General features: G+C 47.9%; 4 protein-coding genes across 4 annotated transcripts; 2 read left to right on the top strand and 2 right to left on the bottom strand.

Moving 5' to 3' along the window:
• Window positions 1-417: 417 nt before the first annotated feature.
• On the top strand, window positions 418-974 carry BCR38DRAFT_105420 (maltose acetyltransferase-domain-containing protein). The gene is made up of 2 exons (XM_040853329.1): window positions 418-658; window positions 710-974. Exons 1-2 carry the CDS (start codon window positions 558-560, stop codon window positions 879-881), a joined length of 273 nt encoding a protein of 90 aa, XP_040720331.1. The 5' UTR covers window positions 418-557; the 3' UTR covers window positions 882-974.
• Window positions 974-1,659, bottom strand: BCR38DRAFT_105425 (uncharacterized protein). The gene has a single exon (XM_040853330.1). It carries the CDS (start codon window positions 1,523-1,525, stop codon window positions 1,067-1,069), a length of 459 nt encoding a protein of 152 aa, XP_040720332.1. The 5' UTR covers window positions 1,526-1,659; the 3' UTR covers window positions 974-1,066.
• BCR38DRAFT_421885 (uncharacterized protein) lies at window positions 1,567-2,602 on the bottom strand. Its single transcript, XM_040859473.1, has one exon. It carries the CDS (start codon window positions 2,485-2,487, stop codon window positions 1,825-1,827), a length of 663 nt encoding a protein of 220 aa, XP_040720333.1. The 5' UTR covers window positions 2,488-2,602; the 3' UTR covers window positions 1,567-1,824.
• A 9,898-nt stretch (window positions 2,603-12,500) lies between these two features.
• BCR38DRAFT_294254 (pectin lyase fold/virulence factor) lies at window positions 12,501-13,420 on the top strand (the record flags this gene model as incomplete). The annotated part of the gene is made up of 2 exons (XM_040854486.1): window positions 12,501-12,799; window positions 12,874-13,420. Coding segments are annotated over 2 exons (846 nt in total), but the record flags the coding sequence as incomplete, so codon positions are not given.
• Between the last annotated feature and the right edge of the window lie 1,887 nt (window positions 13,421-15,307).

Below are 15,307 nucleotides of genomic sequence, written 5' to 3' on the forward strand. Positions count from 1 at the left end.
TTGACGCACCTTCTATGTAAGCTAGGTTGTAATGCAAATTCATCATCTGCTCACGCTTTATATCTGTCCCCAGCATTAGAATTGAACTCTCACCGGATTGACGTATCTGTGCAGATATCTACTCGAATCCTGGCGCTTGGAGATCGATGCGGTTCACGTCTGTTTCACTATCCAGCCAAATTCCACAAGCACAATACAGGAATATATTATAGTATCGTCTACTTTACAAATATAGTCTACTAAGCACATGCGAGCGGGCTAGTATTGATACTGAAATAAACGTACGGATATATACGCCGACTATTGCCCTTGTGGGCCCGTCTTCATGCACGCCAAGCATAAGTACTTGAGTATCTAGGTAACTATTAACCAATTGTTAGGCAGTCACTAGGCGGTGAGGGGCTATCCTCGGGAAAACTCATCTACACTTCAACTACACCTGTCCCTTTCGCCATCTTGTGTTGCCGCTCAGCTTTGATCACACTTCAAACTCTTCCTTGAACCATAAAGGTCTCCCCTAAGCTGAGCGGCGGCCGGCCGAAGACGTGCTGAATATCATGGCGAAGAACGCCTTGGACCGTGAGATCATTGATCTTGCAAGAACGCTGCAAGGCACGCCATGGTGTGACGAGTACGAAAAGATGATCTCGGGCATGATGTAAGTCACACAATGATCACAGGGAAGTTTCAAATTCTGACAAATGGGCAGGTATAACCCTGTTCATCCCAAACTACTGGAAGGCCGCCATCGCGCGAGATGCCTAGCTCACAAATTCAACAACCTGGATCCCAACTCGGAGCCATTTGAACAGTTCCAAAAGACGCAATGCGCCTTGCTTGAAGGCATGGTGGGGAAGATTGGGTCAGGATCCTTCGTTTAGCCGCCCTTCATCCCTGATTATGGCTGCAATACTATTATTGGAGATGCCTGCTTCATCAACTTCAAGTAGTTCCCCTCTTCGACCCGTGTTCTACTTATACGAACTGACACAATAAGCCTCACAATCTTGGACGTCAGTTTGGTCATCATCGGCAATCGTGTCCAACTTGGTCCCAACGTGAGCATCTACGGAGCAGGACATTTGACCAGTGTGCTTTCGCGCATCAAGAACGTCGAATACGGGCTGCCGGTGCGCATTGAGGACGATGCATGGATCGGTGGGGGAACCATTATCCTTCCTGGGGTGACGATTGGACGAGGTAGTACTGTGGGCGCCGGGTCGGTGGTGACGAAGAGTGTACCAGCGTATACAGTGGTGACAGGTGCGCCGGCCAAGGTGGCCAAGAAGTTGCAGACGGTGGAGCAGGAGTTGGCGGATCCCAAGAACGAGTTCAGTGGGTTGCCGGGACTTGTGCCAAAGGGCGTTGAGTGAGGAGCGTCCGGCCATGGATGCTCAACGACAGGGGAGATGATTGATTTACACATGACCGAGACTGAACAGCACAATTCGGGAGATTTGAAGGTGCATTCACGTCGCCTTTGTGCAGTATCGTGATCCGTACGAGTAAACTCGTGCAATCCCATTTGGTCGCAATTCTTAGCATCAAATTCGTTGCTACCCTCCCTGTAGTTTTACTCTGCCTTACCTAATTTCTAGTAGCCAACTGTTGAATATAGTGGAGTTGGTTTATTTTCAAGTCTACTTTCTAGCCCGCTCAATTTTACATGTAAAAAGGGACTAATAAAGTCCATAATTTTATATCATGGAGACGTCGATATGTCGTCATTCCAATTATTTCTCTGATGGCGACCGACGCGCAACTGACGCTCCAAATGACCGTTACGCGGCATGCCTGATAACTGTCAACTCGGACCTGAACTCCTCACTCCCTATCAGAGCCGGATTCGGACTCCACATCATCAGTCGCATCATTGGGCACTCTCACAAACCCCAATATGCTATAAGATAACAGGCACAACACCGAGACCCCAAAATACGGCAAGCCAATCCAGCCGCCATCCATCCTCATGCCAAGCGTAAACAGCCCTGCCAGCATGGGGTCTGAATAAATGGAACTGGATTGCTCCACCATTGCGCTGAGTGTATACAGTCTGGACCTGTGCTCCGGGTCCACATAGAGCGCTGTGGTGGATCTGATCAGACTCCCCTGGCCTGAGCCCAGACTCATGATCAGCAGTCCAACGATCATGCCGGTGAGCGATGGAGACAGGCCTATGATGAGGGTGCCGAGAATAAAAGACAGGAAAGACCAGCGTGCCAGCACCAAGTCGCGACGCTTTTCGTCGATACGGAAAAGGCGAGGTGTCGTGGGTTGGACCACGAGGGTGGTGATCCAGGGGATGACGGTCAGGACGACGACAACATGAAAAATGCCGTAGCAGGTCAGGATATAGCCTGTATCGGCGAGGCGGATGTGATACCACTTGGAGGCGAAAAGGGTCAGGAATTGCATGGTACAGGAAATAATTGGAGCCGACATAAAGCCAGTAGCCACTAGGATAGCCAGAGAGGGGGGTTTCAGCATGGTGAAAGAGTCCTTGAAGGTGCTGAGGGTGCGAAATATGTAGGCCTTCCAAATTTCTTGTTCTGGAGAGTCGTCGGCCTTGGGAGGGGACTGAGACTTGTCGTCCAGTGTCTCGGGAACAAAGGCAAGTGCAAAAACTGATGTGACGGCACATGCGACAGCGACGAATATGAGTGGCCAGGGGCCAGTGCGAGGCATCAGTGCCGATGCCAAGGCCGGTGACAATAAATTGCCCAGCATGCTGGCTACGTGGATGCGCATAAAGGCGATGGCTCTGTCACATGCCATGTCAGTGTTAGTTGGATGTGTACTGAGTTTCAGCCGATAGGAACAACTTACCTATCTGTTGAGGGACACACAATAGAAGTGATGTATTGTGGTGAGGAAAGAAAGCTAGGCTAGTGTTGTTGGTCTGGAAATAAGTAGTGGTGGCTGCGCAGGTACCACCTCTGACACACCCCCCCCAGGCCAATAGAGCTAGTCATCTAAAAAGAGCTACGTACACGTACAGAATATCCGTTTTTCATCAACTTGACTTCCAATTTTATATGCGTTTCTGCCACCTGACACCGCATCAATCAGAATCACCAAGGACACGGCGTCAGACGGAGTTGACGGACGAATTTCAGATGATTCTCTTTCGTTAACGGCTTCGTGAGACCGTCTGCAATCATCTCTCCTGTTCTGGCGTATTGAATATCGAAATCTCCTCGTTGGACGCGATCTATGATCCACTTGTACCTTGTGTCAATATGTCTGGTTCTGGCTGCATTGTTTGGGTTAAGTACGATTGACTTGGCATTGAGACTGTCAGTCATGAGAAGAGTTGGAGTGTCTTGGGGAAACCCAAGTTGTTGTAGTAAGCGTAAGATCCAAACAGCGGATAAACCAGCTGGTGTGAGATTGATGAATTCAGCTTCGGTGCTTGAAATGACCACGAGGGTCTGCTTCTTGGACTTCCAATATATCGGACCACCGCAGAGGAATACAACATGAGCTCCTGTTGACGCTCGAGTAGCCAGGTCATCAGCGTGTGCCGCATCAGCCCAGACATTGAGTTTCAGATCATGAATGGGATACTTTCCGCCGAGAACAATACCGAGATTAGGCTGTCCTTTGAGATATCTCCAGAGATGTTGAAGCAAGTCCATATGAACCTTGGTTGGCTTGCTTTGCGCCTCAGAGAGTGCCTTGTTGGTGTTGGTCATATCTGGTCTGCTGCCAATACTGAGATAGTTGAGCGAGGCCGTCTGTTTGAGGTAGTTTGATTGGTCATCCAGCTGAATCTTAGGCCATACAGCTGGTATTTTGATATCTGATGGCCAGGGCACAGCAGAAGGTTTGAGGTCTAATTTGCCGAATTTGGTGAGAATCTTCATCGCATACTTCTCTTGTGAGATAAAAACCTTGTTTTCATCTTGATTTCTTGAAATCTGCATGCCGAGAAACTCTCGCACATCTCCCAGCTCCTTGAGGCGGAAATAAGCAGCGAGTTTCTGCTTAGCGATCGTAATGTCTGACTTGTGATGACCCGCAAGCAGAAGATCATCTACATAGACAAGTACCATAACTCCAGTCTTATCATTCTTGAAAAGACAGAGGTCGGCTTCGACAGGTTCATATCCAATCTCCTTCATTGCGGTAACAAGGGTATTGAACCACCAGATTGGTGCTCGCTTGAGACCGTAGAGAGCGGCTTTCAGGCGCCAAACGCGTCCACTGCCGTCATCATATCCTTCTGGTTGGCGAACATAGATGTCTGGAGTGTCCTGAGGCTTCTTAGCATTTAAGAAGGCTGTTACTACATCACAGTGCTCGGCGTGTAGACCTAGAGTGGCCATAAGAGCGAGAAACACTTTGAGAGATGTAAGGCTAGCGACTGCAGCATACATTTCTTCGACCGAAAAGCTGCTTGAGTCTTCGAAGTTCCCCATAGCTACAAGCCTCGCTCTGTTTCTCAAATGTTGATTGGTAACTGGATGGAACTTCTGGTCCGTTACCCACTTCGTCGGCAAGGCCTTCGCTCCAGGAGGGAGATCTGAAAGCTCAAAGACTTTACGAGATACCAGTTCGTTTATCTGATCGTCGAAAGCTGACTTCCAAGTCGGCCATTTCTCTTGCTTTCGAGCATCCTTGTATGACTTGGCTGAAGGGAAGTCTGATGCGGTTTTGGATTGATTCAAGAGTTTTTTAACCTTGATTGCAGACAGACATAGATGTGTGGAATCACTAATCTTGGCGTCGAGCTCAAGATAGCGAGTTTTGTTGATAGATTTGGAGAAATTGACCGAAGATAATGACAACTGGTCTGCCTTTCTCTTGTTGTATGTGCGTATGCCAGCGAGATGTCGATAATCTGCAACTGATCTGGCCGCAGCACGACGAGGGCGTGAATTTGAGGTTGTCGATGATTTAGGATTCGGTTCGGGATTCGGCTCAGGATTCGGCTCAGGACTCTGGGGACCTAAGGGATGTTCGGCATCGATGTCATCTAAATCAGTATCATCGGAATCGAAGCTTAATTCTTCGCGTGTTCGAGTCAATGGCGCTGGACTGGCCATCTGCTCAGGCCCAGGTGTGGGATAGAGTGGATCATTTTCAACTTCGCGCTGCATATTTCCTTTTGTCTCTTGATTTTCCCTATCATCGGCCGGTTGAGAGGATGGAAAAGTAGATGGTTGGGTTATTGTGTGCGTGACGACTCCGTAGTCAACGGGGTTAGCTATCAGATCAGAAAATTCAACGTCAGCATTCTCATCTTCGAATTCAACGATGAAGTCAGCGTCAGCGTCGTGATCTTGTTGCGTATCATCCAAAGTCTCCGCAAAACGAACGTCACGCACTCGCATCACGCGGTGCTTCTCGGGAACCCAGATCTTGTAGAGTTTGGTACGAAGGTCAGCATAGCCGACGAGCTTGCCCTTCCATGCCCTGTGCTCCACCTTGTCAGCTTTGGCAAGATCAGCTGGTGTTTTCTTGTGGACATAAGCTATAGCTCCGTATTTGATGAGATTGGAAATATTGCCATTAATGACCTGTGCTGTCATGTTGAGATAGAATCCAAGACGCTGGCGAGGTGACAGGCTGTCTTTTCCATTTGGTAGGAGATTATGTATCGTATCCGCTGTCTCTTCAGCCCACGGCCAGAGAAACTTGGGCAAGTTACCGCCGATGATGCCGCTACGAGCTGGTGTGATGAGAGTCTGGACTGAGCGCTCTGCTCTTCCATTTGGTTCGTGAGTGTTAGCAGGAGATCGATGCCATTGAATGCCCTTCTTGGTGACGAATGTGTCCATTTGCTTTGCATCGCCAAGAAATTCCTTGCCATTATCCGAGTGGAATATTTGGACTTTCAGACCAGTTTGAAGCTCGACCTGAGTAACGAAGGCAATGATCTCCGCATGTATATCACCCAATTTGCGAGTGAAGCGAGTCCACTGCATGTCAGTAAACCCATCTGTAAAGTGAACGCTGTAACGCCAGCCAGTAAGGCCTAGCGGTTGATGATGAATAGTGTCAAAATAGATGATCTCAAGTGGTCTACTCGGTTGAATAGCCGGATCTCTGTGGATGATTTGTTTTGCTTTCGAGAGCATACAAGTCTCGCAGGGTTTGATTGGTTTTGTGACTTTTAGACCAGCGGCTTCGCAGGCCTTTTTGACTGTCTTGTAGTTCGCATGCATAAGTCGCTCGTGCATCAATTGTATGTCAATTGTTGCTGAGAAGAGTGGAAGGTGCTCTGCGGGAGCTGTTGGCTTGCAGACGAGAGGAATAACCTTCACGTTTTTGAGCCAGTTGATCTTACCAAGTTCAACATTCGATTCCCGAATGCGAAGAGTTGATGTATGTCCATCTTCAATGATGCCATCTTCCCTCACTAAGCCAGGGCTGATGATGTTAACTGGGGAAGATTCGTTATAGAGAACACTACCGATAGTCCAATTAACCTGTTTACTATCAGTTCTTTGAGGATGAATCTTAATGGTGCCAACAGCTGTGGCAGCAGCAACGCCACCATTAGCTGTGTCCATGTAGATTGGTTCAGGAAGTTGACGTAGTGAGGTAAACCACTTCAAATCATTGACTACGTGTCCTCCAGCACCAGAGTCATTGATGAAGCTGTCACGAGTCAGGTAATCTGTTCCATCACCATCAGTTGAGATTGTGTTGGCTGGCAAACACATTAGATTGCCGAAGAGACCCAGATTGGTTGGACGCTTCGCTACTGAATCTGGTTGAAGACAAAGTTGGCCAAGATTCGTATTAACATCAAGTGCGTCTTTTGAGGCATTTTCATTCGATGAAGGCTTCCAGTCTGGCATATTACGTTTGCGCCATTGTTCAGATGCCTTTTCTGGGAATTGTCGAAAACAGTCGCCGGTGTGGTGCAACTTGCAATAGTTACAGAGAGGCCAAGTGGTTGGATGTTTGCGTTTGCAAGTATTGCAGTGTTCCGTCTTGCATTTCTTGTCTGGGTTGTCGTTTGTGTTTTCCTTCTCTTTATTTGCCTGTGAGCCTAGAGTTGAATTACCTTGGTTATTTTTGATCTGTAACATGATCTCGGGGTTGTGTGCTTCTTCATTTGCCTTGCGAGTGATCTCTTCTTGCATTTTCTTCCACGTCAAATTACCCTCTTGGAAAGATCTGGTAAGAAAACCATGGACCAAGGGATAACGTTGTTGAAATGCTTTGAGCGCGATCAGTGTCAGAGCTTTGTCGGACATGCCACATTGTAGGGCAGTGAGACGATTGATAAGATAGTTGAGTCGAGATGACCATTTCTCGAGCTTCTGGCCTTCAGGAATTTTCATAAGGCCGACGAGCTCATAGAACATTGCTGGTACATTGTTCTCGGACTCTTTGGGAATGGTTCTGAGAATCAAACTGTAGAGAACAGAGGGATCTTTTTCAGTAAGCATGTCCCATCCTGCTGATTCCAGCTTTTCATGAACCTTGACGATGCTTGAAGTAAGCAATGACATAGCGTGGATCTGCTTTTGCTTGTATCTGAGTTTCTCTTCAGAAGGCGCGCTTTCATGTGGTGCTGTTGATGTGCCATCGAGGAAGGCTTCGAGGCCAAAGTATTCGGCATGTTGAGTTACTTGCACTTGCCAGAGTTTGAGGTTCTTCTCGCCTTCCAGCTGAGGAATTGGCGCCAGCCGTACAGATGCTTCAGTCGCCATGATGCGATCGTGAAGTCACTGCGTTATCAGATGGACGCAATATTGTGTGATGTTAAGTAGTGTTGAAGCTTGAGGCAGGCACGAAGTTTTTCGTGACCCACTTCAAGGTAATGACGTCGGATACGCGTTCGTTCCAACAAAGTGGAAAAACTGCAGAAATCAACGAATCCGAGGAAAGTGTGTAGTGATGAGCTGCAAGGCCAGAATCAATGATTTAGGCTCGTGCAGTCACTATTCTCAATGCTGTTGTTGTGATCAAGCCGTGAAGTTGGAGAGTGACCACGCTGCTGCAGGTTGCAGCAGATTCGTGCACCTACCGTAGCGGACCTTCGAAGGCCAACTTCGCGAAATAAAGGTCGAATCAGATGCCGAAAATTGTGCAAATGATCGAAATGATGATGATGATGACGAATAATGCTTCAGAAATGCAATTATTCGTGATGCGCGTGAGCGTGAGGGCTCATAACCTGTTGAGGGACACACAATAGAAGTGATGTATTGTGGTGAGGAAAGAAAGCTAGGCTAGTGTTGTTGGTCTGGAAATAAGTAGTGGTGGCTGCGCAGGTACCACCTCTGACACTATCGGATTGCGGCATGATGTCTGTAATCAGGCTGGACAAGATGGCCGAATAGGCGGCATTGCCCCCGCCAACCAACATGCCAAGCGAGGAGAGCCATCCGAGTCGGACTGGCAAGATAGGCTGACACCAGCACACGACAATGATGATGAGGGACGACAGTATCAACCCTAAAATATTGATGACCAAGACTGGTTTCCGTCCAAGTCTGAAAACACAGTAGTAAATTATTCCATTAACGTCCCACACCCACATGTCGGACACCCCAAAATACCTTATCAACACCGCTAGCCTCTAGCTTCAACCTCTTTTATCTTTACCAATATCGATTCAATCGTTACGAAATTTTACGTACGTCTTATTTACACTAGTATGAGTCAATATACCGAAGATGATATTTATCGAGCTCTTCAAGCAATAGCTACCGGTCAAAGCCTCCGAAAAGCAGCATATGAGCATGGTGTCCCAAGGTCTACTCTTTCACGACGGATTCAAGGAGCCTAGTCAAGAGATATAGCCTTAGCTGACTACCAGAGGCTCTTTCCAGCCCAGGAATCCTATCTGGCTGAATAGGTTCGAATCCAGGCTGCCCTAGTGTTACGAATCTACGATTCTAACCAACGCAACAGGCCCGATGGCAGGCCCAGTGGATACAGGACAAAGAAGGAGGGGAAAGTCACACAGGTTGATTGATTGAAATTTAACGTCTCATCACGTGAGACGGTGCCGGCATGGTCTATGCTAGTCGAATCTATGTTACAGGGGACTGTCTTCATCTAACATTTCTGTTCAGTGCGATGGAAAGTCACACAGGAGTGGCTAGCTGCAGGAGGAGCCAGCTAGTGCAAGGATCACAAGTCACGTGACTTACAAGGGTGGATCATTTGGATATGAAATGATCCAACATATCCAGTTAGGACCAATTCAACGATCGATGGGCCACTACCTGCCCTCAACAGTATCGAGATCTAGGGATCGCTATCCACCCGCGACCCCCCGAACTTGGCCTGCCCCGGCAACACCTAGGCAGATTACTCGCAGCGAGGTCGCACCACGGGGATTTCGTGACCTACCACGAGAGACTCCAGCATCGCGACGCACTGCTCAACTGCGGGTGTGGAAAGACAAAGACACCAGTCCACTTCTACTTTTGCAAGCGCGGCCGCAAGGCCACGCCCGGTCATCTAAAAGCGCATATGGCCAAGAATAGTATAGATTCCCTCCTAGGCACGGCCAAGGGAGCTCGTTTGTTTTGTCAATGGGCGGAGGAGACCAATTTCTTTACTGAGATCTGCCCATCGCACTGAACAGGAATGTTAGATGAAGACAGTCCCCTGTAACATAGATTCGACTAGCATAGACCATGCCGGCACTGCGCCCGGCACGTCTCACGTGATGAGACGTTAAATTTCAATCAATCAATCAACCAGTTAGGACCAATAGTATCCATGAAGGATCTAATGGCCCCAGTTATCAGTGAAAGAGGGAATGGATATATAAGGGACAGGACTCCCAGGCATTTCATAGATATACAGTCTCTACTTCAGTGATCAATCTAAGCATCAATCTAACCCATTGGTGAGGCAAACTGCCTTGACGACTCTATTCCCAGTTACCCTACTTGAATACTTCAGTTACCCCAAAGCACTATACTCCATACGCCAGACCCCGATATTATTGCTAAAGGACTCCGCAGCAGGACTTAATTACTAGCACAAACCCTTACAGACTCTTTAGTGGTTTACGCAGCTAGACTATTAGAGGTTTCGTTAGATTACAGAGCCATAGAGTCCTGTATATAGCAGTAAGTAGGATCAAATGTTAGTGATCCACTGGAATTCTAGAACTTTTGGTCTATTAGCCTAGGGGCTTTGTCCTCCCTTGTGACAATAATACCAGTGGGTCATGGTGTACGGGTGTCAGCCCTCGGTTATAGACAAGAGGATTCGAATCGTAGTTGTGCAGCCATGTGCGAAACGGTCGATACCGCAGGCATGCCGTGCGCGACAGCGGCAACTACCTCCTAAAGTATGTTGACAAGTGCGGGGTATACATATATGACCGGTGGTCTGCTATATGTGCTCTGTACTTGGGGGTTTTAATGACTGATACCATATCCCTGTACTAGTAGTGGGGATGTTCCTGTGAGCTCGGATAGCCCATAGGAGTCCGTGAGATTCTTAGAATGGTCTTAGCGAGGATCTAGCGGGATAACATCCAAAAGGTTCAGTGCTAAAACCGTCTATTGAAGTCTCGGGGTCGAGCCTTACAGACGGGGGGATAATTGTCACAGCGCTGCCGATTACAGAGCCACAAAGTGCTGTATATAGCAGTTGGTGGGATCAAATGTCAGTGATCTAGTGGCATTCTAGGTTAGATCTTTTAGTCTATTAGCCTAGGTACTAAGACAAAGCAGCTAACTTGCTTGTGGGGCACGTTCCTCTTAAGAGTATACTTGAACCTATGGTTATCGGTCTGCTTTCGCTATTTTTTATCCTATAGACTAATTTGAGCCGTTATAACGTAACCCCTTGATTATTATGTTTTCCGTACATAGTATCTACTGAAAATTAGATACTTTAAGATCGTATTATAATACATGCTCTGATTCTATCTACCTTCGGGTTGTCCGTCTAATATAGCTGCGGACATTTGCGAATAATACATCCGCAGCTGGGTGGGAGTCGTCCACCGTGGATTTAATGCTAAAAAAATTCGATGAACCTTCACAAAAGCCGCTTCGATTGTTATAAGCTGAAATTGATGAGTTGTACCAGTGAGAATAGAATTGAACAGTGTAATGATAGATTCCTGAGCTTCGTTGGCTTTCCGTGCTGAAGACGGAGGGGATACATGAAGGAGAATAGTTCATCCATTTGGGACTCGTGGCCACTCACGCAATAACCTCGACGTAGGAAGACTTACGGGCGATTTTCGTTTTCTCTAAGGCTAGTTCCCTGAACATTCAATAAACAGTGCCTTTGCTTAAAAATGTCATATATGAACGAACGAGAGGCTGTCGTAGTGTTGTGTTGAGTTGAGCCGACACTTGTCCGCAGCAACAGCAGAGTATAAGTCGAGACGATCGTGGGATCCTTCGGCATGTTCTTCGCCTGCATGGGCTGAACTGTAGCTACAAAATACCGGATACTGTGGCTACCACTTTTCAACAGCCGTTCTGATGCGCGAGTTGAGTAGCACCACAAATGAGGTTTGCATTGTGTCACCTGGGCGCAGATTGGTGCGGTTCCGAGGTTTTCAGTCTATTTTGTCGTACCTGGAATTTTAGGTCTCAGTTCATAACTACTTCGTAACAATTCAATAATACAGAAAAGGATTCGATCCAAAGTTGTTGGACTTAAGTGGAGTTTTGTCCAGAACATGCAATTAGCAGCTCATCCGCCGTCATAGCATAACACATGATTATATGAACCAAGGTAATAGAGACAGCTGGAAAAGTGATTTTTTGGGACACATGTGACTTGCATTTCGCCAGAATAGTGAAGAATCAACTGCAGTTCGCCGCATTTGATCCACTATCACCATGAAGAAATCATGTTGTTTTACATATAATGCCTGCAGATGCCAAAATTACTGGGGCTAAGGGGCCAAACGGCTTGGCATTACCATATGGCAGTCCAAGGAGATTCCCCGTTCTGGGATTAACCCCCATGTCATCATGTCATATGTTTGCAGTCGCGAGAATCAACCCGCCCTGGTCGCCAAGCTGTTCCATCGATCCGGTTAACCGACCTCAACGGTCGAATCATCGGCTTGGCATCTGTATTGGCAGAAATGAAGGCCCATTGCCAAGCTCTGAGTGATCCGGTCATAGACGATCAGCCGAGATTCGACAGCTGAGGAGCCGCATACGAACCACCGCTCACACGATCGTGGAATTGGAAGAAACACGTAAGGCGAAGAGGCAAGGATTGCAGGAAGGATGTATATAAGAATGTCTGTATTCGAGAACTGCGACTGCTTTTCGTATTCATCCACACGGCCACTCATTCGCCTTTCCATTCATTCATTCATTCTTCGTCCAGGTGACCTAAGTGTACATTCTCTCTTAGCAATCGTTCCCTCTTTTTCAAGATACATTAACATCACTCCAAGTCAACTCGTCAACATGAAGACTACCACTGCTCTCTTTGCGCTCGGGCTCAGCGTCATGACCAAGGCCAGCCCCGTCCTCCGCCGCGCCAATGCCAGCGAGGCCGCCTCGGTCGGTTATGCCACCGAAAACGGCGGTACCACCGGCGGTGCTGGAGGGGCGTCTACCACCGTCACCACGCTTGACGACCTGGTTGCCTGTGCCAAGCAGGAGGCCGCCGCCATTTGCATCGTCGACGGCACTATCGAGGGAGCCGAGGCCGTCCAAGTCACCAGCGATACCACCATTCTCGGCAAGGACTCTAACGCTATCCTCAAGGGCGTTGGCTTGAAGATCAATGGCAAGTCGGGTAAGCCCGTCACTAACGTTATTGTCCGCAACCTGTCTATCGACAAGGTTCTGGCCACCACCGGCGATGCCATTGGTATGCAGTTCGTGTAAGTACAATGCAATGAACCACCCCTAAACGCATAACTTCATTAAACATGGAGGCACTGACAAACATTTGCAGTGAGAATGTCTGGGTCGACCACTGCGACCTCCAGGGCGACCGCACCCAAAGCGACAAGGACAAGTATGATGGTCTCTTCGATGTGACCCACGGCTCTGACTACGTCACTATCACCAACTCGTTCCTCCACAACCACTGGAAGGGCTCCTTGATTGGCCACTCAGATAACAATGGCGATGAAGACACCGGACACCTAACCGTTACCTTCGCTAATAACTACTTCTACGACCTCAACTCGCGTGCTCCCTCATTCCGCTTCGGCACCGGCCACATCTTCAACAACTACTACGAGAAGATTTCCGACGGCATCAACTCCCGCCTCGGCGCTGAGCTCCTTGTTGAGTCCAACGTTTTCTCTGACGTCGACAAGCCCCTCTACTCTGTCGACGGCGATGGCTTCGCTGTCTCCAATGACAACGACTTCGGCTCCGGCGAGAGTACCATAACCGCTGGCGATGTCTCTGTACCCTACAAGTACACCCTACTTGGCTCTTCCGCCGTCAAAGCCGCCGTCGTCGGCACTGCTGGCGCCACCCTTACCTTCTAAGTATTTGGAAGGAATATCCATGGTGCACAGAGGGAGAACCCTAAATTTCATGTGCAGTTTTGCCCTTGCTAGGGTCTGACATAACTTATTACAAGCAATTCAATGTAAATAATTTGTTGCGCGCATCCTGTCCATCGTAGATTACTTGTATAATTCTAGTATATCCGTATCCTTCAGTCTTGTTTTGTTAAGAATTGCTCTTGAATTAGCGCACAGTGACGGTCATTTATATTATCATCTTACCTCATCTAATATTTTAGTATACTAGTATTATTTAATCAGTTTCTGTTGACAATACAGGCAAGAGGGTTGTATTGGTGATGATAATGATGGGCCTAAGTCCCTAAATGCTGTAGCTACGGAAGGGCTATCTATAGGCAATTGGCCCAAACGCTGTGTTAGGCAACCTTTGTGGGCTTTGCCAAGACCACCAAGGTTACCATATGACTTAGCCCTTTGGGGACTAAGTCCAACTTTCGTGCTCGATAGCATTAGATAGAATGTCATGCTTTTACAATCTCACAAATATTCGACCACCATTGCGTGTAACACGCTGCATCTAGCACACAGGCGGTGTCCCTGGGGCATGTAACAATTTATTTTTCATTGTATTAACTCGTTTAACACTTCGTTTAAATCTGAGCTAGTTAATAACCTAGAAGCTTTTGAGATAGTTTCGGACTAGTGGAGACGGAGTATATAATAAAGCTATGGATTCTCTCGGGCAAGAAACTACAGATTACCTTTTATAATAACATGTGTGTCTAATTCGAGACTCGCTTAAACTACTTAGACTCCGCTTAGATAGTGTATAAGCCGCTGTAATCTAGGGTAATGTCTAGGTCAGCGACAAGCATAGTCGGTTCGAATCCTACGGTGGTTACAGAGACCACGCATACCCCCGGGATAACCCAGCTTGCCGACTTATTATGCCGTACGAGTTCGCTGGTTGCGGAGCGGTGAGGCATCGAGATGATCCTGATGCCTTCAGAGCCAATGAGAATGCCAGACGAGGGGATAGATGAGAATGCCAAGGGACCCCCTCAACCTTGAACAACTCTGCGCTCCAATCCAACGGTGTGGGTAGTCGCCAAGGAGAGCCAAGAAAAAGTTGCGTGGTTGATGCTTGAGTGCGTCACGAGGAAGTTAGAGACAACGAGTAGCTGTCCAACCCTATAATGCCCAATAGTTTCTTCTCAGCATCACTTGGCTGAAAAAGTGTGCCGCCTTACGGACGTACCCTGGGTTCGAAGGTGAGATATCACGATAAGACACTGACAGTGATGGGAGGAAGTAGGCTTAGAAACGTCGCGCATGGGTATCTGTGTCCCAGCAAGACGCTTTCAATTGATTTTGTCTCTCTCTTGGCAATAAGAACGATCCAGGCCCATGATTATGGAACTCCCAAGACTAAAAGCACAGAATTTGACCCCACGCTCGTACGATTCCCACAATTGTTTTCCTCAAAAGTTCTCGTCCGTGGCAAAGTAATGCAATATTCTTGGTTTGCATCAGCGACCTGTCACATTGACCACCAGCTCGCCAATTCCCCCGCAAGGGTTTCTCCATACCCCAGGATTACGAGCGAGGGGAAAGAATTGGGCCTTTGGTGTGAATTTGGAGAGTCCTCCGTTCAGGTAGTCTTGGCTGGGCTTGGCTTGCCAATGAAGCTCCTTTCACAATACTTGGCAGTCTTGGCTGTGCTCACGCGATCCTTTGTAGGGAAGCATCGGCGGTGGTGAATGGGTCAAGGAGGATTCCTGCCTGCAGCATGAAGCACGACGATACCGAATACTGGGTTGAAGGGTTGCTCCACGGATAGGATAGGAGGTTGGGAGGAAGATAGGATGTATAGATAGCCAAGCAGCCCCACAAGAGCAGTCATCT

The sequence above is a fragment of the Pseudomassariella vexata genome, assembly GCF_002105095.1.
Source record: "Pseudomassariella vexata strain CBS 129021 chromosome Unknown BCR38scaffold_2, whole genome shotgun sequence".
Taxonomy (NCBI): Eukaryota; Fungi; Ascomycota; class Sordariomycetes; order Amphisphaeriales; family Pseudomassariaceae; genus Pseudomassariella; species Pseudomassariella vexata.